Genomic DNA, 11675 nt, shown 5'->3' with positions numbered 1-11675 from the left:
CAAACCGTCTCCACTCAGAATCGTTTTTCTTATACAATGATATTATATCAGTGTGTTCAAGTCTAATACATTCCATTATGCACTGTCTCAATTGTAGTCTACTGTACAGCAGAGCGACATCCACTTACCAGCTTCTTATATTTTGATTTTGTATTTATTAGATAACGATAATTCATTACAGTTGTATGGTTAAAGCAGTTGATAAAAATTTCTAAATCATACAAATTTAATTACAGCTGGGTACTATGTACCAGCTGGACACTAGTCACGCGTGCGCATGGTGGTAAGGCGTTAAGAGTTTGTGTGCTTTAACTGATGAATCCCCTTAATATTCATGATTTATACTATGTATTGTCACAAATTTAAAACTATTTTTCTGGATCGGAAAAAAGTATTTTTTTAATGGATAAAAAATACAAAAAAAGTATTCAAATACTTTCATTTGAATACTTTACAAGACTGATTGTTTAAACAGTATAGTTCGAAATTAATTTTGTTTTTATTATTAAAATTCACCTTTTCTTTAAATAGTGTTAAAAAAAAAAAGAAAATCGAAAATCCATTTCCTATATAACCTAGAAAAAAAAGAATAAGGAATTCAAATATTTTTTCAAAATCAAAATTGTACTTTTGGAAGTATCCAAAATTGGAAGTTACCAATAGGTAAGTGTATTGGTCTAAAATCTAAATGCACAAAAAAAACAACCGGCTTACAAAGATTCAGAAAATTGATTTTTCTATATACGATAAATTAAAAATATTTTTTATTTTCATAGCTATGTTGAATTCCTTAGTATAAAAATATTTTAATTTATCATTAAAAAATTTTTAATTTCCATTTTTTATGGATATGGTATATCATCAAAAACTTTATTCAATTTACTAGTACCTAACGAGTACCATTATAGTAATGTTAGGAACTGATAAACACCAAAAATGAATAACTTAGCATTCAATATGGAAGAATCAGTTTTTTATATTTAGTAATATATTGGTTTTTTACAATATTATAATTTTTAAGTGAATTATGAGCATTTTCAAATATTAATATTTTACACTCATAAATTTATACGCACTTAAAAATTAAAATATAGTAAAAACCAACGAGAGAACACAGAACGCAGATAATATTCTTATATTTAAGTTTAATAATTTGTGTAGGATAATCAACGTGTTCTAAATTTAGAATAAAAATGGATTTCGAACTGTAATTAGATGGTTATAGTTTCATATTATTTTGTTTTTGTTATTCCTTTCATTTCAATTAAACAACATAACGACTAATGAGTATAAATAAAATAACTGAAATATTATTAAAATTAATTTTTAAATCCAAATGGTAAAATTCGTGCATGGCCATCTGACATCTTTTAATAAGCATCTAAAAAATGTAAAAATGTTTTACACCTTATCACTGTGCAGTATTCAACTATTGAGGTGTTTTTCAATAAATTAATACACTACTAATAAAGGATTTAAATTATTTTATTTTATATATACATTAACAGATAATATACTGCTCAGAATATTATTTTTATACAACGCGTACAGTTTTGTTAACATTTTTGTTGATTAATTCTTTTTCCATCTTTTTCTTCTGTTCTTTAAATGCCAAAGTGTTAGCCTTTCTTTCTACTCTTCTTTCCTAGAAAAAATTAACAAGAATATTATATATTTCTTTAAACACATATTATTTTAAAATCTAGTCTTTACTAATCACACCTGTCTAAATTCTTTGAGTGCTTTTTTCCTCTTAAGTTTTTCTTCAGGTGTTTCATCTTTTGGCCTTATTGATAATACAGATAGAGCTGATATTACTGATCTAGAATCAGATTTTGGTGTATCTTTATTGTCCAAGGATTTCAACGCATGAGCTGTAAGCCTTTGTTGTAATATTGGAACACCAGTTCTAGGATTTATACGTATTTTCTGAATCTAAATTATATTTATTAAAATTAAATTATAAATATATAATTATTTTGTACAATATTAACAATTTAACTATTAAAATATAAAAACAATAAGTTTCAATACTTCTAACAAAATTTAATATTGAATAATAAATATGTTTTAAGCATTTAACACACTTGTGGGTCTTTGATGAGAGCAGGGCGATTGTAAATATTAGAATATGTAGAAATTATGCTCTCACAATCCCATTTTTTTACATCTTGATTTTCAACCGGTAGTTTATAGGTAGGGTCTTCTTGATCAGAATCGCTGTCAAAAATCAATGCAGCTGTTCTATCAGTAGGAATTTCATCCTAAAATACACATGAATTTAAAACTAAAATTTCTTTTTACCAAAAGTATTACCTATATTATTTTACCCTTTTCATATTTAATTCAAATTCTTCAGTAGCTTTTTTCAATAAATCAGATTCCATTGTCAATGTACCTTCAATTTCTTCAGTTTCTAATGCTCCAATATCTACATCATCATAACCAGCAAACATCTAATGAAAAAAAACATTAATTTTCTGTTTTAGTTAATGTCTTATTAAAAAGTAAAACTTTAAATACTTGTTCAAATTGATCATCAATTAATTTTAAATTATCATTTCGCCTTATAATTGAACTGGACATTGAGTAATCTGTGAAACGTGATTTTGTATCTTCATTGTTTAAACTACCAACATCATCGTATGCCTCACTATCATAATGATCACTTTCTTCATCTATGTCTTCAAATTCATTCATATCGTCATCTGATCTGAAACCCAATAATCATAGAATTTATGTGTTAAATCTAAAAATATCAATAAGATAACTTACCCAGGTAGATTTGCTTTAATCACAAAATCATCTTCCAATTCATTATCTGGATCTTCAAAATTAAAATCATCGTCCATTGCAGCGACAATATCTGGGTCCAAATCCAAACGCAAACCTACACAATTTAATTTATTACATTATTAATCTATTAATATTCTACTGATTTATTGAATGTTACCAGATTGAGGAGCAGCTTTATTTAACAAGCCCACTTTTTCTTCGACTTCAGACTCAAATACTGAAGAGGGTAACATAACTTTAGGTTTTTCTTTCTTTAAAATACAAATAAAAAAAATGTCAAATTTATATATTTTGTTTTTAATATAAAATAAAGTATTAAAAAAAATTGTTTTTAGGTAAGCTACCTTTTCATTATTATGATTGGCAGGAGCTGGCAACAATATAAAATCATTGGATCGGCATTCTTTTAGATGTTGTAAATAGTCATAGTCATCATCAAAATATATCCCGTATTTAGCTTCTTCATCTTTGCTTTTTTTCTAAAAAATAAAGCATTATTATTCATAAAGCTGAAAAAATCCAAGTATATATAAAGAAACTTACTCCTTTTGATTGAGTGGGCTGTTGAGGTACTAAAACATTTTGTGGTGCTGTTTCATCAGTAACAAGTGGATCATGCTGACTTCTGTGTACCACGTGGAATGTTACAGAATTTTTCTTTTCGATAAATTTTCTTTTGTTTTTTGGCTATAAAAATGTAAATAGTAAGATGTAACTAATAAATACTTTTTATTTTTATTCTATAACATTCTCAACCCAAAATAAATTATTTATAATCGAAAATTGAAATTATTTTGATTTTTTCTGGAATTTAAAATATTTTACTAAATAAAATACTTAATGGTCCATTATTATTATTTTTAACTTGAATAATTATTTATGTAAAAATCAAAATTGACTTTGTTAATTTAATTGTACATTAATACAATAATACTCCAGTGAGTCTAGTTCTTACACAGTGTATTAATATTGATAAATTATAACAAGTATATTTTACTACAATAATTGTAGTATTATCTAGGTACCTGTTTTAATTATCATAATTCAATTCTGAGTTAACTAATGTTTAGGAAAAATAAACGAGTAATAGTTAGGTATTAACACTTGAAATAAAAATCAACTTACCATTTTGATTTTTGAGTAACCACTTTCGCAAGGGATTTACGATGCTGAAATGTCTGGTGTAGTGGTTTGTTTGTTTGTGCCGTGGGTTCACAATTCAGTATTAACAATTAATTATTAAAGCAGTGTAAATTATAAACTCACGAGCCACGATGTAGACAAGTAAATTATGGTTTATTGATAATTGATAAATAAATAAATAAATAAATTTGTTTTTTTGCAGTGATAAGCACATGCTCAACAAATGATAAGAACTCATCTTTGGGACCAATCCTATCCGGTCACACTAGTAAGTTGGTATCATCATAGAACAATATAGAAGCGAAACTCGATCAGCTGATTGGAGTCTTGGTTACCTATGATCTGAATTCTGAACCTTCGAAAAACATGAAAACGGTTCCACAACCAACATGATGTTAGACTCATGGTTACCAATATTATGAAAACGGTTCCAAGACTATGGCGGGATACGTTACGCGGGGTCGGCTTGTTTACCATTCCTTATTTTACGTATGCCACGCCCCCCTGGAACCGTGTTCAAGGCCACAATCGCCTGATTCAGCCAGTTCCCGGAGTTTTGTACCCCTGGTATCATGGTTGTAGATATCTTAAACCATAGAACAATACTTAAACCGTGGTTGGTATCAGTAGTTTGGCGATAACTGGTGATAACCGCCGATAATACTATTTATCGGTGAGTGGTGACTGATAAGGAGAAAAATCACAATTTAAAATTCGGAAAACACAAATTACTTTTATGAGTTGTAAGAGGAACCGAGTAAGAACCGAGTACTAGACTACCAGAGATCGCTGAGACGGTCTTCGCCTCAGATACACGAAGAGATTCTACGGAACGACCATCGACACTGAAACCCTCATCCCAACGGGACCGTGATTAATCGTTACCGAGCGATGGAAGGTACGATCATTGCTTTTCTATAATTTTTAGCATTTTTTATTTCCCCTTTCCTATCGTTACGCGATCGATCGACTGCCATGTCGTTGAGATACGTCGCCCGGAAGCTGCTGCTGTCCCGTTCGCGGATCTTCGGCCCTGGTCTCGCTCCGCCGCAACAGCAGCCTCGCCGGTCCGTCGGGGCGTACGAGAACGACGGCAAGACGTATGTGTCCATGTTAAATAACAACAACATCCGGGACGGCATCATGATTTCCGCTTATAGCCAGTACGGCTTCCGGTTGAACAACGGGTTCGTGGTGCTCGGGCCGGTCGTGTGCTTCGCCAACTCGATAATGGCCTGGTGCGTGAACGACGACCGGGACGTGGGCGTTGACTCGCTGTCGATGCTGTTCCACCTGGAACCCGCGCCCGCCGTCATCGTGCTGGGACTGGGTGACGGGCCGCAGCGGAACCGTCGCGACGATAATCACCGCCAGCTGCACCTGAACCGGCGACAGTTGGATAAGGTGGTGTGGGCCGCAGCCCGGCAGTACGGGTGCACCGTCGAGGTGCTTCCGGTGGATGCCGCGCTGGCCACGTACAACTTCATCATCAGCGAGGGCCGGAACGCGGCCGGCCTGTTCATACCACCGCGGTTCATACCGGCGTTGGACGACGACGCGACCACGGCCAACGCGCGCCACATCCACCTGTACGGCGAGAGCGTGCCGGTCACCGACATATGGTTGGACGCGGAAGAGCGCATCGAACAGATCAACGCCAACTACCGGGAGTTCGGTGAAGTGGTGGGCGCGCAAAACGCGGCTGACCACGAGATGCGGGCGAAATTGGCCAGGGACCGGAAGCCCGCCGAGGACCCCGAGAAGAAGATCCGGTGATCTGCAACGAACGCATTGTACCTATGCCGCCTTTGTTGTAGTCTACTGTTGATAATTACCCCATTTACCTGTAATTTCTAACGTTATTGTTGTTGTAAAAATATACATCATTTATTTGTCTGCCCTTGTGCAACTGTAATTGTACAGATCGGCAAACTTCAAAATAATGCGTTGTTGTTCTTTTTTTGAAGTTATGTTCCTACATACATACTATAGTATACACTTTTATACATTTGAGTGGTAGGTAATTAAAACTACAATAATATGTACAAATGTGGTCAGTGTGGAGACACCAAGACATGGTAATTTTTAAGATTTGTTGAGGCAGCGAGTAAGAACATAATTGTTGGTAGAAATTATCGTTTTGTTATTAGCGTAGTCGGGAAAGAGCTACTGATGTACCTATTAACCGCAGTGAACTGGATTGTCTCAAAGTTTTCACTTGCATATCGCATACTCAAAAAAAAAATTGTGGGTCAACTTACAGAGAACGGAGTATATTGTGAATAGTTTGACTGGTAGACAAAGATAAAGTTAAATGTTTAGAAACGTTTCAACAATATTCTAATATCTGATTCATATTAGCTTCGTCACTTTATCAAAACAGCGGCGTATTTGCGGAGGGGAGTCCTGGATCTCGACCCCCTACAAGAATGGACTAATATAATTATTAATTCATACTTTTCATAACTCATATTATTTAGGGTTTGGACTTTGAGACTTCTTGTGTTTACATGTTTTTTTATATAGTGGTCGTAAATTATGTTTGGATAGGTAGCGTGGGCACAAATAACGTTTGAGATTTAGGGAGACTGAAGCATGAAGCTCTACTATTATAATATTGAATAATGAGACGTCTTGGCCCCCGAATTCCTCCTATTTGCGCGTATAGTAGGTAGGTACCGTACGATTTTATGAGTCTTTGAGAGTTGTGGCAAAACTAATATTGACATCTAGATTTTACGAAGAAATGAAAATCACTTGATACCACGATTTAAGATATATCTTAAATCGTGCTTGATACCTACGTTATCACGGCGTTCGCAAATCACGTTATTCGTTATTACCACAGTTACTTATTAGCATTGATTGAATATTTAATCAATGTCATTATGTATTTGTTCCACAACCGTCTCACCACAGAATAAAACTGGTCTCACTCCAGCTTGTCATTTTGGGATCCGGTGGCTTATAAACAAAAAATAAACAAGATATATCTTAATTCGTGGCATAGTCGCATGACCTATAAACTAATGGACAGCGCATTTGCGTTTATAGAAATAAATCACCAGGATTGTAGAGAGAAAATAGAGGTTATAGGCCGTTACAGTGTGCTAAAACATATAGCCTAGAACAGTTTTCTCTCTCATATGCTCATATTATGTTATGTGGTCAGGATTAACCAATAGCAGGGCGGTGTGGGAACTGGGAAGCGCTGTCCATCAGTTTATAGATGTAATATGCTTATGGACTGCTGTTTGTATATCGTGCGGCGGCACATCCAAATAAAACCCACAGGGAAACCAGAAAATAAAGGAACCAGGGAATATGACCTTCACGCTCATTAATCATTGGTTTGATATATTTGGCGCCAAATTCAAATTATGTTATATTGTTTTTATAATGTTTTAGACTCTTGGTAATTTGTATTATAATGTATTAATGTTTATTTATTAATATTTGTATAGGTACAACTTTTGTTCCCAACAAATAAAATTTTATTGACATTTATTGAAAATGTTCCTAAACAGCTCAAAAATTTAATCGCGTACAAATGTTAATATAGACAACCAGTGAATATGTCATGTATCTACGGTAGATTTTCCCTGTGAGCCCCCGTCTATGTTTATATTGAGGGGCCCACTCGGGTCTACACATTGTTTTTTTGCAAAATAAAATATTCACCAAATAGGAATAGTTTAAAATTAAAACTATTCATTTTTTTTATATAAATTATTACTACTTACTGTTATTTTTAACAATATAAAAATAAAACGATAAGTCAAGAATTTGCTTTCGGATCTTTAACATAGTATTTTAAATATTTATCGTTAATCGAAGACCGAAATATCCTCGTATGTTTCCTTAATCCCCTCCCCTAATATTGTGTTTTGTAAATTTTTTTTGGCCGATATTGAGTACGGAATTTGAACGAATTTATACGTCCTTGCGCGAAATTTTTCAAAAATCCCTCACAACCGAAAAAAAGCATTTTCCTCATATGCCGTTTCCCCAGCTCCCCACCAAACTAAAAATACGTTTTCGCACTAAACATTTTATTTATAGGTGGTTAGGTTAGATGTTAGATTGAATATCTAATGCGAGCGAAGTGACTTTAAGCCATTTACACCGCCTTACGGTAGGTCCTCCGGTATTTTGACTTAAAAATTAATAAGTAATAACAGCTATAGTAATATTAGGTACCCATGTAATATTATATACAGGTTGTTTCTGGCAAAAATTTGTTCGATTTACCAATATTTGTGTAATACGAATTAAAATATAAATTACTTATAGCAATGCACATTAATTATAAAATGATGTATAGTCAGATATATAGTCTGAAAAATCGTCTTCACTCATTATTATTTTTCGTATATTCCCTTCAATGATGTATCTTTGAACACGGATTTGACATATTCATTACAATTTACTCAATTGATGAACTTGAGTACTTGACACTTATTCAGATTCGCAGTAGAAGTGTGGAAGGATTTTTTTATGAACATTTGACATTTTAAAAACAGTAGGTAGTATACACTTTACAATAAACTCGGACGCTATGCGTAGAACCGTTTCTTAAAACCAAATGCAAATAATGCAATGATAAATCGTTAAGGTTGAAAATTTAAGATTGAGTGACAACCTGAGGTACTGAGATGGTATCAAGTATGAGGGCCTCACGTACCTACTCTAATTTTATTATTCTGGTATTATTTATTGTGTTCCTAATCTTAACTTTCTTCGCACTAAAGTAATAATATGTATTAAAATACAATTTGTTATAGACTCAATATTTCAACTATTTATTGTCGGCATTTTATGGGGCAGCTCAAATCCATTTCTGAAAGCTGCAACTAATAAAGTAAAAAGAAATAAGATATTTAATATAATTTCAGAAGTCATTGATCATTTAACCAATTGGCACGTGAGTTCTCAATATTTTTTACACAATACACTTATGATTTAACATTTATTTAAGTACATAATACAAATCTGTAAAACTATTTAAATTAAATCATGTTCTATTTTAGTATTTGATACCATTTCTTATCAACCAATCTGGGTCTCTATTGTTCTATTTCACTCTAAAATATTCAGGTAAAAAGAAAAAGAAGTTAACTTATTGTCACATTATTATATTATATGCACCTCAAAAGTAAGATACTTACTTACTTAATTTCTTTCAGACATATCGTTGGCTGTTCCTATTGCAAACGGAGTTTCATTTGTGTGTACATCAATTGTAGGCACATTGATTGGAGAAGAGAAGCCAAAATTGCGTAAGTACATCAACAATTTAAATTTAGGTGCATCACATAATATTAATGTCATATACTGATACTATTAATTATGTTTGGTATTTTATATGTTTTATTAAAACAGTTTTTAAAATGTATCTGAATACATAAACTTCATAAACATTACTTGGGTATTTCGAAGAAAAAAATTAATTTTAAATTTAAAAGGAATATTGTTTAAATATTAATTAGTTAAATATCTGTGATGAACTGTTAAAATTTTAAAACTTGTATTTTTTGTACTCTATAATAATAAACATTTTATTTTCAGGAACAATCGTTGGAATACTATTTTTACTATTTGGTATTTTTTGTTTAATTATAGATAAGAAAATATAAACAACTATTTACTATTTATTGTGATCTATTTATTATTTTTATCATGGGAAAATTTGGTGGATGGTACACATGGGTATATTACATTATGCTTTTACAATTGTTTTTTATTCAGACAAATAAAATAGGTACAACAAATAAGTATTTTTTTAAAAAATAAAAAAAAACAAATAAATGTGACTAGGTGTACAACATTGAATATAGGAGTATATAATATTATAAATTATATTATATGTGTAAGCTTTAACAAAACAAAATAATTTAAATACATATGTAATACATTAAACAATAAATAAAAAGCATTTAAATAACTATTACATCAGTCTAAATAATTTGACTAAATAAAAATAAAATAAATACATTCATGGGTACTAGTCTTTTTGTTGAAGTATTGATTAACTACTTGGTAATTTATAAAATAAATTGTTTTTATGTAAATTCATATATTTTAAATTAATCAACTGTCATTATTTAAAATTGTAACATAATGACTAAAAAGTTAAATTTACAAATAACATGCATACCTAAAATTTATTTAATTTTTAATTTATTTAACTTAAAAATAAATAAAACTTCATTATATCAAAGAAAAAACTTCTCACTAAATAATTAATGGAAAAACAAATATTATTTTGTGCAATTTAATTATCAAAATACATTTTTCTAGACTCAAAAATTACATCAAAATATTGAATACATTAATCTGCAACAAAAAATATTAATGACAAATCATGCTGAATTTAAATGGTTATATTATATATTATTAATTTTTATATATATAATTTTTTTTGTGTTTATTTATATAATATTAGTAGTATTTATTGTTGACGAATAAAAAATAATCTTTAGCAAATTAATATGACATATACAATAGAATATAATTAAATTAATGCCATGTCATGGGCGATTTTTTTTTAAACGAAATTTATATTTTAAATGTAATTAAACAAAAGACTAGTTAAGACTAATAGCAATTTTATAGTGCTATACTTGTGAAAATGATTATCTACTTCTATATAACCTAATGTTGACATTTTTTCTGTTGCCCTGGCGGCTGGCAGCATTAAAACTTAACACAGCACAGCGGTTCAATATAAATATATATATTGTTATTATCATTAACAATTTTATCATTGAGCCAGTATTTCTATCATTATTGAAATTAAAAAATGTATTTCAAAATGTTTCAAGTGGTAGTACTTAATTTATTTAGGTACAAAATGTTTGACAATTATTATTAGAAAAACTACTTTTTAAATATATATCTCACTTGATGAACAATAGATTTTTAAGATTGTTTTAATGATCACTAAGAAAATTAAATAGTTTATAAATGTGCTCTATTCAATACAAAATACAAATTCTCATTATTTAAATAAAATTAATAAATATCAAAATGTTGGTGAAATTGTTTTAACTGATAATTTTATTAACTTCTGCTTATTTTTAATAAAACTCTAATCACATACATTTGTAGGATAAAACAAATAAATACATTAGGAACATATATATTAGTAGAACATTAATAAAAACTCATATAAAAAAATAATACACAATGGTGTCTTTTGACTAAAGGTTATGAGTCTATGACATTTTTCTATGAGATAAAATTATTAAAATAATAAATGGAGTTTAAATTAGATTTTTATATTTATAAAATATTATGTATCATTTGACTATATGTGAAACATTTTGATAATTGTTCACAAATGTATTCAAACAACAATGTTTTGTTTCTAATATTTGTAAATTTAAATGTTTATGGTTTTGTGTTACCTATTTATTGCTTATAAAATAATATAATATTTTATATTTGAGCACTTAAAGTAATGTTACACATGAGCTCTAATAAAATTAGATTATGTAAATTCTTTAGCTAGTTTCATAATACTATTATTACCAACACATACAGTTTATTTAGTTTATATAAGATATGACAGCAAGTAATAACAAAGAATGGTTTCCTTAATTATTATTTCATTTAATTTAGTTATCAACAAAATGGACTACCATATTTACTGTTTTCCAATAAGGTTATCACAAAAAATACATTCTAAACATAACATCACTCAATATCTTAAGTAATTGAAACTTAAAAGTTTC

At 30.2% G+C, this 11675-nt stretch overlaps 3 protein-coding genes across 3 annotated transcripts; 2 read left to right on the top strand and 1 right to left on the bottom strand.

The window, feature by feature from the left end:
• Positions 1-1487: 1487 nt before the first annotated feature.
• On the bottom strand, positions 1488-4101 carry LOC100167560 (protein LTV1 homolog). Its single transcript, XM_001949453.5, has 10 exons — positions 3922-4101; positions 3340-3483; positions 3141-3275; positions 2954-3047; positions 2776-2890; positions 2524-2713; positions 2331-2456; positions 2088-2264; positions 1723-1935; positions 1488-1645 (listed from the first exon to the last, which is right to left on the bottom strand). Exons 1-10 carry the CDS (start codon positions 3922-3924, stop codon positions 1535-1537), a joined length of 1308 nt encoding a protein of 435 aa, XP_001949488.1. The 5' UTR covers positions 3925-4101; the 3' UTR covers positions 1488-1534.
• A 390-nt stretch (positions 4102-4491) lies between these two features.
• Positions 4492-9806, top strand: LOC100166876 (transmembrane protein 234 homolog). The gene is made up of 5 exons (XM_029489038.1): positions 4492-4837; positions 8724-8863; positions 8970-9036; positions 9126-9218; positions 9508-9806. The coding sequence occupies exons 1-5, from the start codon at positions 4831-4833 to the stop codon at positions 9573-9575; spliced, it is 375 nt and encodes a 124-aa protein (XP_029344898.1). The 5' UTR covers positions 4492-4830; the 3' UTR covers positions 9576-9806.
• On the top strand, positions 4626-5879 carry ACYPI53008 (NADH dehydrogenase [ubiquinone] 1 alpha subcomplex assembly factor 3-like). The gene has a single exon (NM_001246105.2). The coding sequence runs from the start codon at positions 4915-4917 to the stop codon at positions 5713-5715; it is 801 nt and encodes a 266-aa protein (NP_001233034.1). The 5' UTR covers positions 4626-4914; the 3' UTR covers positions 5716-5879.
• Positions 9807-11675: the final 1869 nt, after the last annotated feature.

Source organism: Acyrthosiphon pisum, chromosome A2 (assembly GCF_005508785.2).
Source record: "Acyrthosiphon pisum isolate AL4f chromosome A2, pea_aphid_22Mar2018_4r6ur, whole genome shotgun sequence".
NCBI classification, from domain to species: domain Eukaryota; kingdom Metazoa; phylum Arthropoda; class Insecta; order Hemiptera; family Aphididae; genus Acyrthosiphon; species Acyrthosiphon pisum.
The sequence above is the reverse complement of the archived record's forward strand: the minus strand, read 5'-3'. Positions and strand labels throughout refer to the sequence as shown.

What these genes read in the sequence shown, in the direction of transcription:
- ACYPI53008 (NM_001246105.2), top strand. Translation starts at nt 4,915, where the DNA reads ATGTCGTTGAGATACGTCGCCCGGAAGCTGCTGCTGTCCCGTTCGCGG.
- LOC100166876 (XM_029489038.1), top strand. An exon ending in TTTCACTCTAAAATATTCAG is followed by an intron (nt 9,037 to 9,125) that starts GTAAAAAGAAAA and finishes AATTTCTTTCAG; the next exon opens with ACATATCGTTGGCTGTTCCT. An exon ending in AGAAGAGAAGCCAAAATTGC is followed by an intron (nt 9,219 to 9,507) that starts GTAAGTACATCA and finishes TTTTATTTTCAG; the next exon opens with GAACAATCGTTGGAATACTA.
- LOC100167560 (XM_001949453.5), bottom strand. An exon ending in TTGAATTAAATATGAAAAGG is followed by an intron (nt 2,265 to 2,330) that starts GTAAAATAATAT and finishes TGTGTATTTTAG; the next exon opens with GATGAAATTCCTACTGATAG. An exon ending in CACTCAAAGAATTTAGACAG is followed by an intron (nt 1,646 to 1,722) that starts GTGTGATTAGTA and finishes AATTTTTTCTAG; the next exon opens with GAAAGAAGAGTAGAAAGAAA.